This window comes from Fistularia commersonii, chromosome 2, assembly GCF_037954325.1.
Source record: "Fistularia commersonii isolate RoL2024-O1a breed Wild chromosome 2, RoL_Fcom_v1.0, whole genome shotgun sequence".
NCBI lineage: Eukaryota > Metazoa > Chordata > Actinopteri > Syngnathiformes > Fistulariidae > Fistularia > Fistularia commersonii.
Genome location: NC_141285.1, coordinates 11534705 through 11561833, shown reverse-complemented (window position 1 = coordinate 11561833; position 27129 = coordinate 11534705). Strand labels below are relative to the sequence as shown.

The window sequence follows — 27129 nt, the reverse complement described above, 5'->3', positions numbered from 1 at the left end:
AAAATGGAAGAGATGAAAGGGTAAGTACAGGTAACCTGGCTAATGTGAGGCAAGGATGGAGAGGAGATTACAGACAAGACTATAAGCTTTGCTGTAAGTAGGTAACCATGCTAGACAAGATAGGAGGAAAGAAGGGAGAATGTGGACCGAAAGAGTGAGGGAGAAAGAGAGGGAAGAAACATTTGCTGGGTGCAGATCAAGTGCAACTTATGATGGTGGTTGTGTTTTTGTGTGCATGTGTGTGTGTGTGTGTGTGTGTGTGTGTGTGTGTATTTGTGTGCATACTGTGGTCATTGGCTATGGTTGCCACCGTTGCTAGTGCTATTAGAGATGGCTGCTGCTGTAATGTGTTGTGACAGGGGCTGATTCTTGTGACTAACTGCTTTGGCGTGAAAGCTCTACTGTCATGCTAATGAACAGATGAGGCGATGAGCCAGATTGACAGGGATCGACGGACAACGTCCATGACTTCTCACACATGTACATGAAGGGACACACACACACACACACACACACACACACACACACACACACACCAACAGTGTTATACTATATAAATATACAAGTATACTTTTTTGCCTTAAACATATATGGCAAAGTAGAGTAACCTCTCCAAACTCTTTATATAGTGATTACCATGCTAGTATTATAGAAACAGAAAAAAATGTCACAACAGAACCATGAAGAAGCTCCACACAAACACACCACAGATGGCGTCACTCTGTTCCCTTATTGCTTCCCTATGCATCTGAGAAATCCCATGATATGCTATACACAACAGGCAACACTGTCTGTGTGTGTGTGTGTGTGTGTGTGTGTGTGTGTGTGTGTGTGTGTGTGTGTGTGTGTGTGTGTGTGTGGTGTGTGGTGTGTGTGTGTGTGTGATAGGACTTATAACAGTGAGCATTGCAAATTTCATGATTGAATATGTTTCCTTTCCTTATTAACCTGATTGAAGAATGTTTAAATCATATACGACAATGGCATTAGCTTATTAATTTAATGTGAAGTATTTACCTTATTTTAGAAGTCAACATAGAAGACAGAAAGAATAAGACTGATAGGTGTGGAGGAAGGGATGAGGCACTGTGGTAGACAAGGACCAAAAAAAGATCAGGGCAATAATAGGCAGAAAATCCATGCTGGGAAGATAAATGACAAGAGAGGATTTTGAGATAGCAGAGAAAGACAAATGTAGAGGAAGGAGATAAAAAGAAGTTTCAATATAGTCACCCCACATAATGTTGAGGTTTCATTGCAAAAGGAATCCTGTGCAGAAGCTAATGGCTGTCATATCCATCTGACCTTTTCCTTCACTTCCTTTATAATCTTGCTTAATCATTTGCTCTGAATAAATTTCCCCTCCTGCATCAACACTCAGTTCCCAAAATCAGATATGGATTGGCTTAATGTCTCATATGAGCAAAAAAAAAGCGTTATCTTTTCACTAAATCGAATCATCCTTACCATTTTAATCACAAATGCATTGTGTTACTTTTGAGAATTATTTTGACATTAACTGCACTCTATCCAATATGAATCGAAAAAATCCCAAAACTGAGAGGACGTTCATCAAAAAAAATTACACTGTTTTCAATGTTGATCTTAATAAAGTAAAATAATCCCAGAGACCATCTCTGATAACCATCTCTTGTACTAAAGGACTGTTTGTATCCCTGCAACATTACCCAGTACCTGAATGTCCATGCGCTTCCTCTGCTCATCTAAAGTTAATATTTTTCTGTTTGTCAAAATACTGCTCCTTTCCCATGAGTGATATGTCATCAGTCATTCATGAGGCATTGTTTCCTGGCTGATTTTGAGTCTTTTCCTCCCTTCCCTTCAGTTACATTGTGTGTCATTGACCCTGGGGGCAAGATGGGTAAAATGCCAAAACTGCAAAGAGGGTATCACGGAGCCTGCAGTAAAGACAGGCAGGAATGAACATGATGGACAGAAGTGATAAAGAGAGGATGTGAGAAATCCCCTTGGCAGAGACAAATATATAGATAGCTGCAAATGAAAGAGAATGGTCCATTCATGTGTACAAACTGAGAGGAAGAGATGGATAGAAAGAAGGGGTAAGGAGTCACCTGCCAGACGCCCAAGGCTGCAGCAGACTGACAGTGCCACTGAGTGAACAAAGTGCATGACAATGACAATAATGATGAGAGACTGTTTACCAATCTCTCTCTCTCTCTCTCTGAATTCATCTTTTCGTCATCTCTTTTCTTTCTGTCACCAGTACTATGTATTCTCTCCGGCCTTAGTCAAATTATATTAGCAAATCATACAAACCCCACAAATTTTTTTGACAAAACAAAACTCTTTTTTTACAGCGTGCAAATGTCAAAACACTGGTTGCACTAATGTCCATCTTAACCCTTGTGTGGTGTTCGGCTCTGTGGGCACACACACACACACAAAAGTGAAAACGGGTCCCGCAGACCCGAACACCACACAAGGGTTAAATAAAACAAGAGGCTCAACCAAATGAAACCAAATCCCGGCCTGCTTAACTGACATGGTATACTCCTTTACTTGCAGCAAACCTTCATTGCACCATTTTTATTATGTATTCAGGCAATCTTAAATCATCACATCATATCACAGTCTTGTATTTGCCACATGCCTACCATGATTCAAAGCATTCTGCATCCCCTATTGATGTACCAGAAAAGTTATGAGTCTACCTTATCATTGATAGCAGATAGCATCTTAACAGTTGAGTAATTGATCCCTAAACTGTGTGGCTTTGCAAAAGTGTCATTCCAGTAGTCCAGAAGATTGCCCATCAAAAAGAAAATGCTTCCCCTGTCCATGCAAGGGCAAGGATACGTGGTGTGTATATTTCATCATGGTTTTTATTGTCTGTAGTAACCTCAGTATACAAAGCAATTTTATTGAAAATTGCACAGACAGGGGTACATGAGTTAGAATTATATTCATCACTGACTGAATATACAAAGTCCATTTTGAGAATATTCTCAATAATCAAGCATTTCAGGCATCAGAGACATTATCTCAGATGGCATTTTAGAGAACGGGCCAGTGGTTGAAATATTTTTTTTCTTTATATCAGATTTGATAACAGTCTGGAGAAACTGCACATACATTCAGTCCAGTACAGCTGTTACCAGTAAAACCCTTTTCTGCACAAATGACAATTAGGAATTTGGTACATTGGCACTTGCACCTTATTATATTACAATATCGGCCTTAAACTTTAGAATTAGCATTTAATACAAATTGCTCCAGAGGAACAGTCAACACATTTGAAAATATGGAACTGATAGCACTTCCCTGAAAAAGAGCTGCTCGGTGAAACTGGAATTCCATTTGATCAATACACTTACAGTTAATTTTCTATTTCTAGCCTAGACACAATCATTTCTAATGTGTATCCAAATAAAGTTGCTGGAAATGTTCAGATAGATATTTTGAAATGGCCAGCAGGGCGTCAAGCCTCCATCCAACATCCAGATGGTGCTGAGCCACTGAAATATGTAAACTATCTTTAATTATTATGTACATTTGACATATATATTACCTATGCATTTGTGAACATTTTCATTTTAGTCCTTTATATGCATATATGAGTGTGTGTGTGTGTGTGTGTGTGTGTGTGTGTGTGTGTGTGTGTGTGTGTGTGTGTGTGTGTGTGTGTGTGTGGGTTTCTGGCTCATCAGATCTTTCGCTTGCTCTCCTATTTTGTTTCTTCCTAGTATCACCCAGCTGAAGCCAAGGCAGCAGTGCTGGTTAAGAGGGTTGTACATCCCATTAGGGTGATGAAGAGGCCTTTCATCACTACACTCCCTCCGGCCAGGCGCTGACAGGAGCTTTACCTCGACAAGCCTCTCAAACACACAACTCGACATGAGACAGCACTGAGCAAAGAGTCTGCAGGCGATACTCACTGACAAACACTTACTGTCATTCCCACTCTTAAACATGGAAACCGAGTACAGGAATAAGTACAGATGAAGAAGTTGAAATTTTCTTGGCTGGGATTTTGTCAGAGTCGTTGATAGCAATTTTCTTTTTTTGGAAGACATACAGACAATTCTGACAACACACGTGAGCATCTTTGTTTTAAGTTACATGTTCTATACTATTACTTCAAAAACCAATTAAACTTGGAAAAAAATCTATCTGAAAAGTAATGATTATGTAATGTGCTTTACAAAATTCTTCAAAAACAAATTCAGCAGATCAATGCCTAATGTAAAGGCAAAGCAACAAGTCGGTGGAAGTGGAATCCTTAGGGTTTCAATTTAATATCTGTCCGTAGTTTGAAGTGTATTGACCAATAACATTCCAGTGGACTATTTATATATTGATTATATATTTATATACAGACCCTTGAGCGGGCAAATTAGTTTGGACCCAAGGGCTGACAAATTCTCTTTATTCCAACTCCATTTTGAGCATCAAGTTCCAAGGACTATGTTAACTGTGATGGACTTAAGTTAGGGGAAGGCACCAAATTGATTTTTGCCGACTACCCTGAAGCACAAGTAATAGCGCAACTGTTCTCAGGTATTATCATCGATAGTCAGAAAGTTAATGGGTTACTGGTTAGCAAAACACACTGTCTTCTGATATATATTTGGTCATTTGACAGATGCATGGAGGCATGCAAACTCAAAGAAAGGAAGAAAGGAATTAAATGTCAAGGAGAGTCTTGACTAATTCGGACTCTGTAATCAGATCTATTTTTAATCACTGCCACACGAGAACTAATAGTATAACAACCATGCAGGGCTCTGTCCAGATGGGCAAAGTCATTTTTCAAGCAGCTAGAATCAGAGGAGAAGACAGACTGTGAGGACAGAGCAGGAGAAAAACATAGACAGGAATAGACAAAAAGAGACAGAGATGAACAGCGAGAGCGAGCAAAGGGTGTGAAAGAAGGAGTGAGGGAGACAGATTGATAAAGACAGGACTGGAGAGAAAACAGACGAAAGAGAAGCTGCAGGAGCCAAGACGACCTGGATTCACAGGACCAGTATTGATTACTTACGGATGAAAAGATGGAGAGACTTCTGCCATGAGACTAGATAAATAAGGTTGCGTGCCAAGAGCTGCAAAGACAGAACTAGGTGAAAGTAACAAACACATATAAACATTTCATAATGTGTTGTTTTCTTTGACTTGAAGCTGATGAGGTAAAAAGCAAGTCAACTACTAGACAGGGAATGTTATCATATAAATGAAGAAAAAAAACAACAGAAAAACAACATAGGTAGTTACCGAAATTGTGTTTTGAGGCTGAATTAACATGGCATATGATCCGATTTGATTTTAGTCCCTCGGATTTTAGGCAATCTATTGAATGTGTATGGAAATATATGAAACACACAAACACATAAACACACAAACACACACTTTGTGGTATTGGATTATTATGGTTCATAGGGATGAACTCTGAATAATCGCCTTGAGAATCCTGAGCCTAAAACAGTGGAAAATGTGGAGTCAGAGTTCCAGTGCTGGAAAATGGAATACAGGTACTGTTGCAAACCTACTCTTGTCAATCAGTCTTCCGTCTTCAACTCTGCATGCAATGCATGTGTGTAATATTTATGTTGTATAAAATATGACACTTTAACCCAGCAAGTCTCATTGTATGTGCACTTCAAGTAGGCAGTCCTCTAGCAAACGCTATTAAGATAACTAAAACCTGTAAAGTCATGCATTCAATTTAATGTATTTCTTGAAAAAGGTTATTTGCATCATACAGAAAAAATCACTGTGCGACCAAAATGGTCAACTCTCTATAAAAGCTGTTTTACCGAAGTTCTGATTCTCAAGTTTCACTTGAGAGTCAGACATATAAAAAGTTACAGAAAGTAACAGACTGGGTCTAGCTGAAAAACATATTAGTCCTCCAGGTCAGTTTATCCACATTCAGCCTCAGCCCAGGGGCATCAACAAATTGTAGATATCTAGGCTTTGGTAATACTTTAAGAGAAGACCTGGAAAGAATAATCTGGAAAAAAAAACACAAGAAAACATAAACTGAATAAATAAATCAATAAAATCTGAAATTACAAAAAGGCGAGAAAAATATAAATAACCAATTAACAGAATCAATCAATAAATGTTACAAAAAAAATTATGAGAAAAGCTTGGGAATATAAAGACATTATTTTCTTACTGAGATTTGTTGAAGCTTGTGTCATTAATAACATTTGAACAACAACTAGATTTCCCCTCCTTATAGTAAAGTTAAAGATTTGATTGTTTACGTTTGGTTACCCTGGACTGCCACACTGAGTTACATCCAATGCAGATAGCATAAAAATATAGCATATAATACTTGAAAAGAAATAAATGAAATGCAATGCTTTTGTAATGAACATATATGTACAAACTGGGATTTGTATAGTATAGGGCTTTCATAGTGCCACTGTTGCTCTCAAAATACATTATCACCTAGCACAGCAGCAAGTGCCAAAGATCAGAGGTTGGAGTCTTGTGTTAACTCCATATTCCAGGTCCTGCCCCTGAGTAATGTAATCTCTCACGCTGTGCCACAGCCTCACCTTTGTGCAATCATGGGCTCACCTCTATTGTGACAGATCTCTCTCTTTCCGAAAGTGCTGACATTTTGTAAGCATATTTAAAAAGAACAATGATTTATTCACTCTGGTGAAATCATATATTCTGCACAATGAGACTCCATCTCATATATCACATAGTCTACAGCCACTTTAATGGTTGTGGAGACACTAAAAGCAATCAGTGAAGCAACTAAAATATAGAAGAGAGAGACTTAGTAAACCCAAGTGGACAGAGAGAAGTTGGCTACCTTTAGTTGAGTGGTGTGGACATGAAAACGAGAGAGCAAGTTGAGCAGAGGAGGCAATTTTGGACAGCTCGTGGTTTATCATATGGTCTTGTCTTCGGCTCATCATGTTCTTGAATGAATGAATACTTTATTGATCCCAAGGGGAGGTGTTCCATGTAACAAGTTATGGAGATGAATAGCGTCCATTTGCTGTGCTGCAGCTCAATCATCTAGTACTCTGCAGCCCACAGAAGAATCTGCGACATAGACCTTGGCCACTGGAGGAGAACAAAGTAATGAAATGTACACTACAGCCCAGTCAGTCTTCAAGTCCCCAACAGCTAACACAAACAGCTATTTCCTCTTCTTCCATATATAAGCAATAATCCCAGGCTTCCCCTTGTCTCACCTCTTTTTTTCTCCCCCCTCACATGCACTGGCTCGCATATATTTGGCTAAAGTTGCATATTGTGTGGTCCATTAGGAATTCGAGAGGTGTGAGGCTCAGAGACCAAAATATCCACAGCACTCTGTTTCTCTCTCCAACTCATTGACTGAGTGCCTCAGGGTAACATCATAATAAGCACTGCTTGTCCCTTTCCCCCATGCAATTCTATAATTCATCCTAATTGAGAAAAACAAGCAAGTAAAGGAGAAGTAAAGTGCAGGCCGTGTATATCTGGGACTATGGGACTTTATGTGTGTTTAGTGCCAATGGGAGGTGACTGCAGGGGCTTTCAAAAACACCTTTCTCATTTTAGTTCAAAAGTTACTCAAAGATACTTTCTCTAATGAGGCTGAAAACAAACCATATTGAATCACGATCCAAGCAGCACGAATTAGACTGAAGTGTCAGCTGAAAAATGGGTATCCGGTACTCATCGTATACCACTAATTTTTACAAATATGCCAATTTAATTTCAGTAGGTTCAGTAGTTTGGATATCTGAGCATATAGTGACAAATAAAAAATGTTATTTAAGGCAATGCTGAAAATGCAGAAAAAGGATGGCTTAATATCTAGTATACAATAGGACAGTGCAAATATAGAGGAAGCTTGAACTTCAGGTCATTAGCATGAATTTTATTTTTGTCCCACGACATGACTGTATGTTGAATGCATGGTTACTATTTTTTGTTACTGTGCTAAGCTTGAGACACAATTCTATTAGAGTATATGTGTTTCTAGAAAAATACAGTGCTGCACAATTTGTTTTTGCATGTATTTTTTCATCCACTTTTGAGAACCTATGCTATCTAGGGCAGTGGTCAGCAGTTTTAATCAATTTTTCAAACACAGGAGCACTACAGCAGTCAGGATTTCCCAGCAGGACAGTAGGGAATGGAAATAGCAATAATAATAACACAAAATCTAATCTGAATTATGCCCTAAAGAGATTAGGTCACCATAATCCCCAGAATAAACACAAATGGGGAGGGGGTTGCTGCTGGTGATCAAAAGCAGGGAGTGGAGCTACATTGCCATCCAGTGTGGATGATTTTCCTGTTTGTTATTTGTAGAAAGTTTTGATTACTGGCATTGAATTTATATTTCCACAAGTATAATTCTAGCATGGATTCTTAAGTATTTTCTGTCAAAAAGCAAAAATGAAGTACAATGATTGAAAAAGATAATACAGTTCTAATACAACATATCTGCACATGGTTGGACAAAGACTTATAACCCATATCCCATTCAGGCATGGATTTATTTGTCAAGCCCATGGTTCATTTCACTCTAGAGACCGGTCTGCCCTTCAGTCCACTTATTCAGTTATTCATTGGCTTTGCCACAGCTGAGCCAATCACGATCAGGTATTTCATGTGAGACAGTTTTGGAAAAACAGCCAATAATACACAGAACACAGGCCCACCACTGCAACCTTTGTTACTCATTTCTCAGCTGCTCGTATTTAGTAGATTCTTACTTACTGTCACTGATACTTCACATGTTTTGATGGACTGTGTGGATGTACTATGTGCTCACAGATGTACTGTATGTGTACTTTATATGCAATGAAGGGATTCTTGTGTTTGCATATATAGGATATAGTTGTAGGATATAGTTTGGCCATGCCCAGGTCCCTGTGCCGTTTTTTATAAATCTTAGAGGAAGACCGTGAAAATGTTACCCCTGCCGTTGGAATCAAGATTTTGCTCCATATTAATCCATATGCAGGATTCACATCAGCTATTTCCACTGCAGCTCAAGGATTCATGAAGCAGACTGGACGCTGCAATGTGTGCAATTGATAGAGAGGAGTTCAGAAGCCCAGCAATGCATGTAGTCTCTCAATCTGTTCTATGTCAACAGTACAGATCTCTACACCAACCAATTTTCCCATGATATCACACACCAGAGAGGACCCTAAAGTTTTTCCGGGAATGATAAACTAGAATGTAGAAACAAATTCAAAATCACTGTACCTGGGTTTTCACTGACATTAGTGTATTTTATATATATGTATATATATATATATATATATATATATATATATACATATATACACACACACACACACTATTTAACAAGAGTTATTAATATGTCTCTTTAGGTCATTCTTTTTTTTCTTGTTGTTTCTTCCCCCTTTTGGCATTTAGAGCTCCAAAGTGGTTGATTTGCTTAGTTTACTGCTGTGCCTCTGCTGTGGAGTTCCCAGTGCTGACTCTGTGTGCTGTAGGTTTATATATTAGGGGTCGCAGAAGAACAGGTCACCGGCTGCCTCGCTGCTGAGTCAGCTTTTGTCGAGGAGGAGGCACGGCCGCACCACTTCAGGTCTATTGAGCTGCTACATCTCCCAGTGAGTTCAGAGAAACAGTTGAGTCTCAGTGAATCGAAGCGGATTTACACAATTCAAAAGACAAGTTCAACGCATTCAGGCAAACTCCACTCCCAAACACAGTGTGGCTTGACCTAAGTGACCTTTGGAAATTGTCAATCTGCACTGTGAGACCCCCCCTTTAGTTCACTTTACAGAATAGAGAAACATACAATGAACCCCCAAACACACAGAATATAACAAAACACCAAGTAGTATAGATGGTTATCTAGTCATCATAAGATTGGTTTATTTACTATCAGACTCTTAAATTTGATGGCATAAGATAATATAAAATAACAGAAATGGAAGACAAGAGATCAGTGGCATTACTATCAAGTTAGTGTTGTGTAAGTGTATGATCAGGCACACAAAATGGCCATATCACACTCAGTAAAAAAGCCATCTGGAGGCATCAGCACTTCTGTGAGCAGAATTAAGTCAGAGTGCAATGGCTTTCTCATTTAAAGTGCCTCCAAAGAGCCCTATTATTACCTTCCCAGAATGCAAATGTGCTTTGGGCCAATTAGAGGTTGAGCCAATACCAATGTAAAGCCATAAAAATCTGCCTTTCCATAATCATTCAGCAATATGACTCATGGGCAAGACTGGAACACCAGCCTGGAAATGTGTCATAATTATGACTCCATGCTTGAAATGAATGAGAGCTGTGTATTTAATTCCCACGTTGTTGGATTTAAGCCACGCATATGTTAGTGTCAGAGCGTCTAATGAAATAAATAGGCTTTTGATAATATTTATTAGGCCCGTGTAAGTGTCAGGTAAAGACAAGAGGCCTATGGTGGATCAAAGACAGTTAAATGTCTCTGTTTGAATCTCCCACAATTAAGAGGTATTTACGGTTGGGGGCTGGTAAGAGGAGGTTGCTGTTCTGTTTGTCGAGACAGACGCCCTCATCCAGGATGTCTCTTTGTAATTACACGCCAAAGAAGACCTTCATTCCTATCCTCTTCCAAGAGAGAGATGAAAGACAAGAGAAGCAGAGGCATGTAATCGCTCCTTTGACTGAAACAGGGGTAAAGGAGGGCGAGGGACACCCAGAATAGAAAGACAAAAGCATAGTGAGTGGTGGTGGGGTTTTAATAAACCTCCCTTGTCTCTTATTTACAGAGTCTCTCCTACTTCTCTAAGACTACACACACACACACACGCAAGCACGCACGCAAGCATGCACACACACACACTCACACACACCCACACCCACACACACATACACACACGCCCACACACACAAACATTCTCTCTTTGACTGAGTCTTTCATTATTCTCACAGTTGCCTGTTCGCCTCAGGACAGATGTGTAAATTGTTGTGCTAATGTAAGGCCCACTGCCGAGAATTAAGAATGGAAGGAGATTTACACACTCCACACAACTGTATAACTGTCACTCACAATCTCACGCTCACAAGAGCATAAAGAGATGCCATGAGCAAAGGCATCTAAACACACAGGCTCACCAGACTGTGTGTGTGAGCATATATGTACACACATGGTCAGGCAATGGCAGGCGTGGGCGGACACTGACACGCGCACTTTAACATTCTATTTTCTTCCGCCATTCACAGTGTCCTCGATTCAATCTAACAAAAGGCTCATTTAGCTCATTATAAAGGGTTTAAGAGTAGCAGTGAAGTTACAATCTGTCACTTTTCCAGTGGAAGTCTACAACCTATCATATTCTCTATCCGACATCGGGGGATACACCAGCATGTACCTGTTACTGACATCCACTTTAGTCTCAAGATGTTTTGAGGCGGTATTCTAAGTGACACTTGTGCCGATATAAACATTTCCACGTGTTAGATGAGAAGAATCTCTGAATGCTGTGAATTGTTATATCTTTTTTGTCAATCATTTTTCTTTTATTTCTCATTCTGGTTGAAGGATTAAGCTCATTTGGGGCAGCGGAGACACATTGTTCTGTCATGGATTTGTTTAGTGGAATGCAATGAAGGGCAATCAAAGATTGTCTATGTAAATTTAACAATTCCCACCTCTCATTCAATAACAAACTATACAATAAACAATAACCTAAGTAACACTTTTAAATGTGTGAAATTATTTAAAAAAAAACCGAAATGACAGTAGTGTCATATTTATATTCATTTATATATAATATTATCATGGTCAATATTTTAATATGGCACAATATAGTCAAAACTCTTATGGCATTATCCCCTCACGGAGATGTCTTGTGGTTTTGCAGAGATGTCAAGAACAGCACATCACGTGTTCTGACATACAGATATAGAAAAATTGTGAAGCAAATACATGTTGCCTGTTCATATCCAAAGGAAACACAATGCTGACACATTGTATTGTGTTTGGTTGGCTTGTAAAAAAGGAAAAAAGAAAAGTGTAAACAACATTGTGGTGTTATGAGGTTATATGCTGGACTACTGCTTGGCAGGCTGTGGTGAGTTCCTGGAACCTTATTACTATGTGGCTGCCAGACAACAAGCAAAGACTCCCAGAAAATATTTTGTCAGGCCAAGAAACATTTTATTACCACTTGTACCCTGTACATGTCATTTAACATGGTTTTTCTTTCAGATAAGCCATTTTAAAAGAGATTTACGCATATCACCTTCATAACTGCAAAGCTGATTTGAGGTGTTTGGCAACACCTTCAAATAATATGAATCAATATTACAATACTAAGCCCATAACTAAATTATTGATGGGAAAATAAAGAGCTTTGAGTACTTGAATCCTTGAAAGTAAAAACTACTTTAACTGAAGCACATAATTATTTCACTGTGATTTTACCATGGGCCATGCAACTGCCAAAACTGCATGATGCAGTTTGACTGACCACTCCCCTGCGTATCTTTCTGATGGTGTGGAGACCTCTGAGGGACCACAAACCCCCCATCTGCCCAGTAATCTGCCAGTCCGTCTGTCTGTCTGGCTCTCCACAGGTATGACTGTCTACCGCTGCATGATCCATGTTTCATTTATTAAGTCATGAGAGAGGAGGGCAGGAGTTGGCTGCAGCGTGAAGGTTGAAGCTATAGACACGGAGACACTACTCAGTGTTTAATGGCCCACTATAACTATACCTATTCATCTCCCCCAGCAGAGCATTGAAATGCCATGGAGATGGTCCTCTGCTCAGCATATTACTTCATGCTGAACTCTTTAGCTGGTACCTGTAGGATGACCTGAGTCATTTCTCTTGCTCCTGTTCATGTGTTATACTTCTCGTTTTACCACAACAAAAAGTATGTGCTGGTGCAATTTAAGCTCATCTGCTTAACATAATGAGGAAAAAACAAGGAAATTTGCAACCATTGCATCCATATGGCAAGAGCTATACTCCTTACTTGGTGTATCCCCCCCCCCCCGACCCCTCCCACACACACACATTCTCTTGTTGATCAGATTGAATGCAAGTGAAGCTGAGCAACAGAAGCGGCAGAGTCAGAGCAGAAACACCCAGAGTTAATGAACCCTCACCAGTCAGCATGGCTGTCCATCTGCTTTCATAATCCCCGCACAAACAGCAGGCCGTGGGCACTTCCTAACCAGCTTTACAAACACACATGAAAACAGTCGCAGATAAATGTATACTTTTTTAAAGAATGCTGTCTCATGTGTTAATGTGTGTGTTTGTGTGTGTTTGTGTGTGTGTGTTTATGGACATTGAGTGTTGTTTGGAGGACATTGAGCCTGATGTATCATTCCAGTGCCTTAGCTCAGCACACCAGCTAATCTAGGCAGAGAGGGTGGGAGAGGTGAGCATGAGGTCGGATGTTGAGCCCATCTGGTCAGCAGCAGGTAAGAGGCTTGACACACGCCCGCTGACACATTTGATGTGTGTGTGAACGCATATACCTAAATCTAACTTTAATTACATGCAGGTACATCTGTCTGCCAAGTCAGACCAGGCCTTGGCCCACTACTTCACACAGGGTGCTTATTTAAAATGCCTCCTAACTCTAAAGTGACTGATGTCAGGTGGAATTTTGTAGCGCACACCTTGTGCACCTGGCACAGCGAATGTACAAGGAAGCTATACCAGACTTCTTTCTGTGCAATCCGAAAACCTGCCAGAACGAGAAAGATAGGTCCGTGCACAGGCCGTATGCTGATTGAGACAGTCAATGTGACCCCATTGTGACCCATGCAGAAAAAGGAATAATACCTAAGTAATACCACCGGCTTCTCATCAGAGTGCATCCATCGCATATACTCATACACACTCAAAAACCAAGCTAAGATGAGACTCTCAGCCCTTTATAATGACCTGCATCCAAAGCAAAAACAGAATATTCACTGTGTATTTAGTGCAGTTAAAGCCTCTGGTGAAGAAGTAAGAATTAAGCCCTGGAACCGAATTTGGGTGGAGGAATTAAAGGGGGGTGAGGGTGGATCTCAGTCTTTCCTCTATATTTTCTGCTGGTGTGTGCCAAGGGTGTGTGAGCAGAAGAATCAGCGATTATTGCCCCTACTGTGCATGTTTGTGTGTGTATGCACATGTTTTTTGGGATGAAGATGGATAATGCATATCAAACGATTTTGCCTAAGTATAAGAAGAGGAGAGAAAAATGAGAGGAGAGGAGAGAAAAAAAGAAAGGAGAGGAGAGAAGAAAGAAAGGAGAGGAGAGAAGAGGAGAGGAGAGGAAACAAATTTCCTTCAGAGATTTCTATGCATCCTGTTAGACCTTTGACTCAACGACAATCAGGGCTCCATCTCTGACAGAGCAATGTAAACAAAAACATGCAGTTTTAGCTTCACCCTATTCCCCATAAACCACATATAGTGGCACACAGTTGATACGAAGCCAATCACACAAATACCACCAAGCCTCGACTGCACCCAACATAAACACACTCATTAAGCACCATTCTCCTTGATTGTGAAACACACAAGAGGAAACAACTGTAAGTTGTTTGAAAGTCCTGCTGTTGCCTAGCTGCCGGGCCTGCCGAGAGGAGGAGGAGGCAGGATCATTTCCGCTCCTTCACTTTCTTGGAGATACGAACACATACAAGCTCAATACGCCTATTTCTCTAGGGAGGTCTATGTGTCATTCCCCTGCTTTAGACACACCAACTGCTCACTGTGTGCTCTGCAGTGTTAAGAGCTCCTTCCCACCTAACACAAGCCCCTAGTCTCACCCACATCCTCTTACACACAGCCATGACAAAGCTCTTCCCTCACTCCCCTTTTTTACCTACCGACAACCCAAACACCCCCTACAGTTATAAGTAGCCCAAGGGCAGATGGGACCCTAATAAGCGTTACGCACAGCGAAATAGGATTCTTCACAGTAACTTCTAAAGAGCAATTCTCGAACTCTTCCGAAGAGCTAACCAAAAAAAAAAATGATGGAGTGAGAGAGATAAGGATGACAGGGGTTGGTATGTGTGATAGCAAAGAGCTATAAATACACCTGATGAGACTCAGAAGAGATGATGGAGGTGGAAGGGGAAATGGGGACAAGAGAAGGCAATTTATTAATGTTGAGGTGGTGAAATTTGGCTGTGTGATAATTCGCAAGTCGAAGTTTTAGAAAAACACCTCTCTAGCAGCTATAGTTTGCGTCACTGCCATCTGTGTTTCTAATGCAGCACATCCCCTCTCCTGATGAGAGTATCTTATTAACATGCTTAAAGGAGAGTTTTCCTCCGCTCTACCAAGCCAACAGATACACTCCCATGCAGACAGACACAAACGCACGTATTAACAGATTGACTGCAGTCCAAGCTCTGAGTGGACTTGGCTCAACTGCCTTTATACATGGCCCAAAAAAATACCCCAACCTTTTTAGAGGAGGACACATGCAGTGTTGGGCTACATCACCAGCCAATCAAAAGCTGACACTGCATATGATCTATGAACCTTGATGCAACCACTTTCAACTTGATGCATATGTATGCATCTGGTGTGTGTGTGTGTGTTTGTGTGTGTGTCTGTGCATGTTTGTGTGTGTGTGTCCATGGTTAGGGGGTTGTTCAGGATCTAGCATGATCCCCTGTTGTGAATCTTGATCCTGTTGGTCACGATGCTCAGAGTGCTGCTGAGATCTTCAGTGAAAATTCCTGCACTAACCCACTCACTCCTCCCGAGTGACCCAGCAGGTCTTCCAGAGTTATACACATACGTGGTACCCATTTATGAGAGGATGCGGTTCCATTTTGCATTTGTATATGTGTGTTTGTGGGTTCTCTCCTTTTGATGTCAGATGTCAGTGGAGACGTCTTAGCATATCAATCAGCAGAAGAATGCAACAATTTCAACTCAAACAAGGTGTGGTCTTTTCGTGTGCATGAGTGGGTCAAGCACAGACAGACGAGGACACACATATTTGTGTAGCTCCTGTGGAAGTTACGAATATGTTCAGAGTGTGTGTTCTGCTGCCTCCCCTCTTTACCCCACACAAAGGGGCAGAAAAACCTCTGTGGAGTCTCCTATTCATCTAAAGCACAATGGAACCCCACAGAGGTTTTCTTCCTGTTTCCATGTCTGCCCCACCCATCTCCCCACACAGGGAAAGATGGAGGGGCAGGGGGTGCCCTGTCATGCCGGCCCAGCAGCAACTCAGCTCCCATCTGCCACCGAAACTCTCCACCCACGGTCCAGCCATCCATCCCCCTTTCCCATTCTAACTTCAACTTTGCAATTCTATTTCCATTTGAGATCAGACTCAGTGCTTCATTTCGAAATGCCACCTTTGAAAAAACAACTGACAGAATAACATTCATTTTTGCAAGTGCTGGTGCAGAATTAGTTTGACCTTGGGATGAAAAAAATCTCGCTAAAAATGTTCAAAAATGCTATAAAATGGTACATGTTATAAAATGAAATAAAATAAAATAGAATAAAATCATGGACTCGGGTGTTTAGACGGATCGATGTATTCCTGCACTTCACAAGTGTTCTACATAATATTAAAAAGGCAATGCACCCATGTGCTATGAAATAACTCAAGATATCTTAACCAGAATCTATGACGGTGTTACATAAAATATTGAAATAGCTTTACATTAAATCAATTATGAAGAGTCTTCTGGCAAATAAGAACAGTATCAATACAGAGATTATCAATGATTTTAAATATGTTGATGCCATATGACTTTTTGAGGAAGGCAACAACAACCTGTGCTTAAAATTATACTAATTTCAGTTTTACCCAGCAGGGCTTCAAACTTTCCTCTGCGGCTAATTCTTTCCATTCTTTATTGTCAGTTCCCTTCTCCATTTACCTCACTTTTTTGTGCTTTCAAATTAGCTGTTGTTTGATGCAAACTTACAGCCTACAGCTGTATACATACATTTAACATACAGAGTATTAGCAAAGTATCAAACATGTCTCATCATACTGGGAGTTCTTTTGTGAGTTTGTTTATATCTTTTTTTTCACTTTTCACCCTCTATCTTTCCCCTCCACAAAGTCCTTCTCCTATGACTTTGGTTTCCTTTGCTGCTTTGGTACTTTTATCCTAGACCTGCTGCACATCATCTCATTTTTTTCTATCGGTTTCTCCCCCTGCTCACTGCCTTGTTCTCCAGTCTGTGCCAGAGGTGTAATGATGCTTGAATGCCACTGCTACAGTGTTTTCTTCCTGGCAGTTTTCTCATGAAGAATACTTAAAAGCCATGCCCTGAGATCAATCAGTCTCATTGTATCACAGATTCATTTCTTGTCAATTGCATCTCTCTGTTTTTTTCCTCTCACTTTGAAATGTAACCCTGTGTAACCTTGTCCCTTGTTTTGTTCACACGTATCCACTTCAACAGCCCCTGGCAGCAATTGGCAAAGCGGTGAGAACTGCCACTCTCTCTTCTAGTCTAGAAATGCCCATTGTCCCCCATAAATCCTTCACAACCCTATGAAGCCGTACAGGTCACTTATGCAGCAGAGAGCCAAGCAGCTGCTACCCTGCACTTCTTTCTCCTTCGTGTCTCTTATGTCCAGAATGTGAGCATCATAAGCACATTTTAAATATTAACAAAGACCACTTTGCACATATAAATAATAAAGCAGAGAGGGCAATAGTTGGCCAGCGATCCCATCCCCTGCCGCCTGATGGCCATAAAACTAATGCACTGTTCTGGGACAGAATGTGGCCTGAACTCGTCATCCAGCACGACTTGCCCGAGAAACTCATCTGGCCAATGGCCTGGCCCGAGGAGAGCTCTCACAGTGTTTATTTATCGCTGTGTTCAACCGCCTGTCAAAATCTTTGCAGGTACAACAGCATGAGAACCACTTTGATATGACAACACATCTTCAAAGCGCTTTAATATAATACGGCATCTCAATTGTGGGAGCATCTTTGAAGTATGGTTTTGTATGAGGTTAGCTTTTTTATGTCGCAACCCATCTTTTCATTCATCTAAAATTCATCCTTCGGCTATACGAGGTCTTTCTTATCTTGATAAAAGTGCATGACGGAGCAATAATCGTTTCTTTTTAGGCTTTTATAACCACTCAGTACATAAAGAGCATCAGTTTTGTTATAAGTGCTGCTCTGTTCAACAAGAATTAGAGGTTTCCCCGCAGTTAACGCAAATGAAAAAGTGCATTCTGGAAGATGGTCACCATTTATACAGCTCTCAATGGGAGTTTCTGACATGATACACTCTGTAACTCTTAACACTCAAATGCCCCTGTCTGTACTCGGGCTTGTCCTCCTCCTGTCTTGACCTCCTAGACGAGACGGTTCTCCTGGCCTTCCCCCCCACAGGGTTTTCCGGGCACCTAATCATCTCCATATTTAATCCCAATGAGTCACAAACGTTGCATAAACTCATTTGCCGTATGTTGGCTGCCTAATTCTGATTAAGTCATTAATAATGACACACACAGCAGCACTGGACAGTGTACAGCAGGACGGTTACTCCAGACAAGTGTTCCTGGGTGTCTGGGTAATTGATGTGTATGTCAACACAAAAGAGGGGCACCATTGCAGAAATGTGCGCTCAGCATATCCACAATACAGGGAAGCCGAGACAGGAGGCACTGTTGGGAAGCAGCAGAGGAAAGGTATACACACGGCGTAAGCGAATTTAAATGCAATCCGTCTGTCCCATCATGCGTTCCCTAAACATATCTCTCCCTTGGTCTCTTTGAGACAGAAACTAAGGCACACTGAGCTATTGTCCCCTGGTGTCCCCTCCTCCTACCACTGCTCCCCTAACAGGCCCTCACCGCAATCCCCAACTGTTAATATCAATGTTTCTCATTTCTCATGCAAGGATTTCAAAATAGTCCGCAATTTTAATAAACGTAAGCTGCTTTTCTGGTCCGCCTGTTCGGGGAATAATATGTACATGAGGACCTTGTGCAATATGGGGGTCATTCAAAGAAAGAGCCAAAGACCTGCGCAGACTGTTGGTCGGCCCTCCAGAAGATTACCGTTGCCATTAAGAGAAAATGGCTTTTTACTCGGATCAATTGGATTTTTGTCATGTGTTTTTAACAAAACTACTTTACCCATTGTTTGTCCAAATTGCTCCTTTCCTTCAGCACCGTTAACTATTCTTAATCCCACAATCCACTAAACCATCAAAAGAAGAATGCTGGAGCTCGCCTCGCACCAGGCCGCACAAGAGGTAAACCATTGGTCAAATATTGGAGATGGATGCGTCTCCTAGTTGCCCAAAGACCATCAGCTCACATACGGCAAACAGCTCTCCGTGCCAGGTGATGTTATCTCCACGAGAGCTGGCTGCAGCCTTTGAATGCACCGAACAATCCGGCAATTAACGTCTACTCTGCCTTGATAAATGGCTGCCTTGTTCACACTAATAAAATAATGATTGTTTACCATCAACTGAGTAAGTCCAAAATTCGAAATAAATGAACTTTTGCACCCACCTCTGGTATCCGGTGTCTGGTGACACTGTATCTAGCAGTGATCTAAAAAAAAAACCCAACAAACTTCTACAACAGTTCACGTGGTCTGTGTTAACATTTCATGAGGCTTAAGTTTTTGTTTTTTTTTTTCCCCTCTCATCCGGGCCAGGAAGACACGGAGCAGAACCTTAATTACTCCCTGCACACTGGGGGGACTTTGATTTTTTTCCGCTCCAAGTAGAAAGGAGAGCCCCAGTGTCTGGCCGAACACTTCGCTTTGGGGTTTTAAAAAGAAAAAGAACAAAGTGCCGGTCAGTAGGAGCCACGACCTCCCACAGAATGTAACTCCGACCACGGCTTCGTCTTTACTTTAACTGGCAAAAAAAAAAAAAAAAAAAATGAACAAGGCTAGAGGGAAGCTGAGGATGATCCAATTGCCCAATTATTATTTGACTGATCTTGTAACAGTAAACGGGCCAAACAAGCGATCTATATAACAGGGCATGTCCGCTCGCGGGAAGATGCGCTCTGTGCGTCCTGTGACGCGCACGGATAGTAGTGATCTTTATGCTCACCTGTGCCTTTCACGACATTTCCGCAGATCAGGAGAAAAAACACCAGTGGCCCGAGACCTTGTTCTCGCCGCATCCGAACAGAGAGCATCTTTTCCGGCTGCGCTGTCGGGAGCGTCCTGGAATGCGCACGCAACGTGCCGTGACACTTGGTCAGGGGGAAAGTGAAATAAAGAGTCCGGTGATTTGTGTTGACGGATATGTCACTCTTGGACGGAGATGCGAAACGGCGGTTGAGCTCAAAATACATCCATCAGGTGGATCAAGTGTCTGAAGGAATGTCAAAGTTGGGAGAGGTCTGTTAATACCAGACCCGCTCAGGGAGGAGACACAAACTGCGTGGGGTAATCCCGCTCGATCGCATTTTCACCTTTTTGGTTCTTTGACCGGAAAAGGTTATGTGGCCCAAAAGTCAGCAAAAAGTTTGATGCATCGTTGCGCTGAAATGGAAGATGCGATTGACCCAAGTCCGATTCCCAGCAAAAACAAACTTAAGTCGCGACCTGATCACACGTTCTCTCTCTCCCTCTCACACACACACACAAACACACACACAAACACACACACGCACACACACACTCACCTCTCTCTCTCTCTCTCTCTCTCTCTCTCTCTCTCTCTCTCTCTCACACACACACACACACACACACACACACGGCGGGGAGAATGTTGTCACACCGCTGTGCTCTTCGCAGACCCGAATGTGATCTCACCCCCCGGGCGTCTTCCTCTTCCGCAGGGTGTAAACAAGAACACGGGGGTAAACGCGGTGTTCAAAGCCAGCCTCCGGGTTAACAGTCCCCGCCTGCCCAATCACATTCCCTCCTCCTCATCATCATCATCCTCCTCCTCCTCCTCCTCCTCTCAGAGTGAAGGCTGAACAAGTGAAGGTAAACTTGTATCTGGCGAGGAGGAAATAGATGGGTGTGGAGAGACAGAAAACCCGGACTCGAGAGCGCACGGTTGCGCCGCCGAGGATTCAGAGTTTTTAGTCTATCTGTCCATCTATCTGTCCTTTTATCTATATATCCGCCTGCACAGAACCCCCCTTTTTCGGTCCCAAATGAATATAAATACTTCACGGAAAGCCTCTAAAACAAGTTCTTCCAGTGCAGATCTCAGTTTATTATTTCCTGACATCCATCCCCTCCAGGATAGAACGCGTTCTCCCGGTGGCCACAAGGGGGCGCCATTTCACACACAAGTCTATTCCCAGTGAGCGGCCCTCTGCGGCGCTCCTAGTGTGATGAGAGTGTGTGATATCCGAGCAGACACCTCAGGGGGCAGAGCGAGGAGGTGAACGTTGCTCTAAAAAGTTGCTCAGTTGCTAGGACATTAGTGTTTAAAGATGAGATGAAACACATTACAAATGCAAATACTTGCACGCGGAGCAGGATTGCTCACCGAGAGGCTCGAGGATGAGCGCAAAAAATGTACATTGTCGAGAATATTGTACCGTACGCGCTGTCCTCCGGGAAATTATAAGTCAGGTAAGTGCTGCTTGTAAAGCTGTTCATGCTACGCAAGCGGTACTTGCATTCATTTAAAATTCTGCATGAGTGTCAACATAGCTTAATTCATCTTGTGGAAACAAAACAAAAAGAACTAACAAATAACATACATCTAATTTGAACTGTTTTACCCTCAGATAAACATGTCTGTGCATGCATTGTGCTTGATAGAAAAAAAAATAGATGAGAAAGGAGAGCACGTGCTAGCCACCCACCTGTTGCAATAGCTTAAGAAACATAAAACCTAAATTATTACCCACACTTAAGCGAAATCCTGGAGTGTATTTTTTTTCATAGCCATAATCTATTATATTTACCTGTATGCCAAACTTTTGGGTTGGTACCACTTTTAAGTCCAATAGCCTGCCACTGAACTTTTATTTGGTCATTTTTTACGCTTATTGCTTTCCCTCAATGTTTCCCATGCAGTTATTAAGCTGACAGTTATAAAGAACTCCTGGGATTCCAATGCAATTGGCCAGGCACAAAATGTATGGTCGGAATTTAAAATTTTTCCAAAATTTAACTTTAAATTTTCACTTAACCACAATCAGATGCCCTTATTCCAGGTGTGAAAGGGCGGCTCTGTTCTCTCTCGGCAAGCAGAATATGTTAAATGTGCAGTGGAGGCTCATGGTGGAAGAAATAAGTCTGGTTGGCCACTTCGGGTTAGCAAATTATGCACATGATGATATGTCAAACATACTTTAAAATGATTCAATTATTTTTAATTTTTATCTCATCAAGACCAGACAACTGCTGGTATGAAGCCACATTTGTGCAAATGCTAAATGCTTGCAGTGTCATCCTGGCACTGACTTTAGGTCTCCTGATGTCAAAACCTGGGAACTGTGTCACGTCTTTTATGTGAAATCCTTTCTTATACGTATAAACATCCGGTCGTTGAACATTTCCCTGTATCGATGGCTTCACTCTGGTTTCTCATGTTTCTTTCTGTGGTCCAAATCATGCAGCACCTAAATTGTCCTTAGATGTGAATGAAACAGTGAATGGTTGCGTTTTTCTAAATGCGGCTCTTTGATCAACTGGCAGCCAGCCCAGGACGCGCTCCGCCTCTCATCCAGTGACAGCTGGAATTGGCTCCAGCATGACCCTGTGCAGGACATAAAGCATAGACAACAAGCGAATAATGTGATATGATGCAGACACTATAATTATTATCAATCTGCCCAAATAGTTCTCCACATGGATATTTTACTGCTTTGAAATGGTGTTAAATGGTGTTAACTGTATCTGTTAGTGATGACTTCACAATGTGCATGCTATTTAATAAAATAGTCAACACAGTGTGCATTATGGGTATCATTCTGAATAGGTTTTTTTCTTTTGGTTCATTTCGGTTTTGATTTCAGTTACATTTTCAGGTCAGAAATTGTCTTGCACTTGAGTTTTATTACACTAAAATATTGCTACATCTATGTAAGTGAGGCATGCAGTTGCCTTAATGCTAACTTCTCATTTCTCCAGCTCGGACCTTTGAAAACGTTGTGTTCAACCTTGAGTCTCCAGGTCTGAGACGGGACAGTAACTGGCATCAGAATAGTCTTTTGTGCGTCGTTCAAATCAGACTTCAAAGGTGGTAATCTGCCTGGACAATTGATGACTCGTGTAGCCTTCTTGCTCTTATGACAATTATGACAGAATTCTCTGCACACAATTCACTGTACATTAAATCGAGTTTTTGACGAGATAGATAGATAGATAGATAGATAGATAGATAGATAGATAGATAGATAGATAGATAGATAGATAGATAGGGTACATGAGCTGTAATAGACAAGAGCAGGGACACAGGCACTCACAGAGACACTGAAAGTGAGAGAGGCTATGCGTGAAATGGAGTTTGCAGGTTGTGTTAGAGAGAGATTTGCCTCATGGAGCTGCAAATTCCTTTTCTATTTACATGCCTGTACATGTCGGCGTTTGTGTTTCTCCAGTAGTTTTAGTTTTCTGTTCTTCAGTAATGGTCATGTGATCACTATGACAGTAACGTGCATTCTGACATTGCCCCCAATCACGTACAGATCTACCTCTATTTTAAGTAATATTAACGCACTTTTATTCTTTTTGCATTTGCTTTGAATTTCCATAATTTAGTTTCAATCTTAGTCAAGATAATGATGATTCTCAGTGCATTCCTCCCAACTTTACCTCTCGTTCATGTGCATCCATGAGACTCTACAGCTCCTGCTTGGCCAGGATGCCTTATGCTATAAGTTATTATTTTGTCAAAACTCATGTAACAACTAATTAAAAACAAGGGTCAAGGACATCTAAAGGAAAACAGGAGAAGAATGCTGTGGAAAAGAGAAAATGTAATTGAGTGGGATGTTACTAATACTCTGTGCACATCCAGGGAAAGGGACAAAGAGAAAACCGGGGCTATTATTAACACATAATAGGTCATTCGTTGAGGAATGTTTAGCACAACTGAATCTCTGCTGCATTGTGTCGCAGGCTTGACATAAAAAGGATCAAACTGCCTATCTCTGTAAAACAGGCAGGGCTCTAAAAATAGGAGACATGCTCTAGAAGTTGCTGTGGAGATAATTGAATATTATTTTCAGGAATGATTAAATTGACCTATCCTGTAGACTAATTATTTCTTGCAAGCCGGAGACCATCTTGTTTAATAGATTTCCATTGCAGTGAATAAGGCAAAATAAAGCCACCAATCTGCAGTCTTACGGCCATGACCATGAAAACATAATTCATGGAAAAATGAATTACAAAGATTAACAGTTTTTGTCTTCAGGGGCTGATTTCAGATATTTCTCTTTTGGTGTCCTCTCATTCTTTCTTTTAATGTGATGTGAATTTGCAGTCATCACATTATACAAAGTTGCTAGGTGCTATACAAGTAAAGTCAGTAAAGTAAGTTAAACAATTGATATCATATTATAATATTATATATAAATATAAAATATGTCATTATTATTATTATAACTATTATTTCTACAACTACTACTACTACTACTACTTATAATAATAATAACAACAACAACAACAATAATACTAATAATAGATGTTATTATTATTCTCGTTGTTAGTATTGTTGTTGTTATTGTCGCCGTTGTTTTAGTGATTTTGTTGTCTTTTTTGATTTATTTATCACAGTCACATTACACATTTTGATTTTCTATAGTGGAGATCAAATACAAATTTGATACTTGTGTGTGTGTGTGTGTGTGTGTGTGTGTGTGTGTGTGTGTGCGTGTGTGTTGGGGGCTCACTTGGATGTCATTGATATAGACATTGGTGTTACATTTTTGTTTCAGATATTGATCAATGCCAGATGTTCCTCTTCATTCACTGACTATGATGAAGACATATCAATATCAAAAGCATCAACTTTAGTCATATATTCTCTATATGGAATTGCAATGGCATTTAAAGTCATAGTGCTCTAGTGATAATTGTCCTGTTCGCTTGTTTGCCGCTCTGTCTTGATCTTGAAAGAGTGGCTAAACAGAAGCCCTGCAAATTATCCTTGCTCCTGTGGTGTTTCGGTGATTAAATAATGGCGGAGGCCTGGAGGAGTTTGACTCTTTAATTTTGAAACGCCAACAAACAACTCAAACTTTAACATCCAGGATCGGATCCATATAAACCTGACTTAACCACGCCCCCCAGCCCTTAGTCCTGTGGGGTGAGAGGCCACGCACTATCATGTCCGCCACACTACCATTTTAATAATTCTAATAATTTTGTTTCATTATTTTGTCATTATTAGAGAACTAAATGTAATGGAAAAAGGAAGACTCAACACAAGCGATCATAATACAAGTTGGCAACCAAAGTGATAAGTTATTATCGTAGTTACAGGGGTATAACTATCCTACTCATGGAAAATACACCTGACAGAAATATCTTTTTTAAAGATCGTTTACGCTGCAAAGCGTTTTAATACTTATCTTTATTCAATTTTCAATAACTAAGGATATAAGCCTGTGTTTATTTTCATCATTTCGTAATTAACTGTGCGTTGAATATTTTCATGTCTCTGTGTGAGCTTGAACGAGTAAGACAGGATCTTTGTGTGCATTGACTTCACCTGTCCTCCACTGTTGTAATCCCTCGATACACCTGGGCCTTTGGGCTTCAGGGCTTTTAGCAGATTGCATGTGTCAGATTTAGGACAATTATGCTGATTGTAGTCCTAGAAACTCTGCCCTGCCTCTGCCTATGTGCAGGAAAAGTTGAAAATTAAAGGTGACACAATGATATCGATTCATCTCCATCTCTCTGTATTGAAATAGCACTATGTCAAACAAGAGAAATGGTGTACATGCACAGAAAAATAGGTTTTCTAATGAAACGTTGATGAGTTTATGTGAAGCTTGTTTAAGTGTAAATTCATATCTGAAAGTTTAAACAGATGATGATAGACTTCATAAAATGCATCTCAATGCGCCAAATCTGATTGTTGATATTCAGTGCCATAATTGTAATTTATGTTTAATACTTTGGTCAAACTACAGAAAGAGAGACACACTCCGAGAGGCAATGCCAGCCTTTCATGTCACCGCTCAGTTTAAATGTGACACATACTGTATACACCTGGGGGATTTTGCAGTAGAATAGACAAACTTTTAAAGGTGCAAATTCTCTGTAACAGGTAGTAGTGACTCTAATGTTTCTGTTTTTTCTTTCTTATTTGTCTGAAATAGAGAGATGCAAAAAAGGTTCTAAATACATGATTATTACACTGGTTGCTTGTGCGAAAGGAGGGGAAACATGCGTGTGCATGATGGTGTTGTGCAGTGGTGACACTTGGAGCTTGGGAGTGAACACTAATCAAATATAACATCTGCTGAAAGTAGACAGTCGCAGCTGTTAAGTTGGTAATAACACCATCTAGCCTCACAAACAGAAATGCATTCCTCATCTTAAATAAAAAAAATGAAAAAAACATTTAGTCAATTTGTAATGGATTTAAAAAACACAGTGCATGCTTAGTTTCTCCCACTGGGCGTAACGTGTAGGAGTTTTCGACCCACTGTGGGCCTTTGCCAGGTAATGTCTTGGTCTATTAGCCCTGCTATGAACTATAAACCCAAATTTTGTTTATGATGAGAGGCAGCAGGGCATTGTTGAGTGATGATATTTCATAAGGGAAGCATTATGTACACTTCATAATATTGACTGCTCAGCACATTGGCCATGCTTGTCCAGTTCAGCCTCATTTTTTATGGTTGCACAGGGCTTTAGGACACTGTAACTCAGGGTTTCATCTCTGAGAGAAACATTATAGCTTTATTTCTGCGCGGACTGTGCGTATGTGTATGTGTGTGTGCGTTCGTGCATGCGTGCATGTGTGCGTGCATATGTGTGTGCTTGTACATGTATACATATGTACCTCTGTGTCCAGATTAATGACCACAGGCATAAAGAATTCCACTGACTAACGTTTTACACGAGCAACTTCCAGTTTTGTGACGATGTTGGGAAACGCCTCAGGTTGAAAACATGCTTTTTGCTGTCCTCTGTTAGTCCCTTTATCCCTTCGTCTCTTCATCATCCATCGTGCCTGCACACCTGTGTCACCTCACTAATGATTGTTCAGTGGCTGTGAGTCGACCATG

General features: G+C 40.8%; 1 protein-coding gene across 1 annotated transcript in view; it reads right to left on the bottom strand.

Annotated features, from left to right (window-relative positions):
• Window positions 1–20860, bottom strand: part of unc5b (unc-5 netrin receptor B) — a 52022-nt gene extending 31162 nt beyond the window's left edge. The window contains exon 1 of the mRNA XM_086167420.1: window positions 20016–20860. Coding sequence (XP_086023546.1) covers window positions 20016–20262 — 247 coding nt within the window. The 5' untranslated portion in view covers window positions 20263–20860. The remainder of the gene's footprint in view (window positions 1–20015) is intronic.
• Window positions 20861–27129: the final 6269 nt, after the last annotated feature.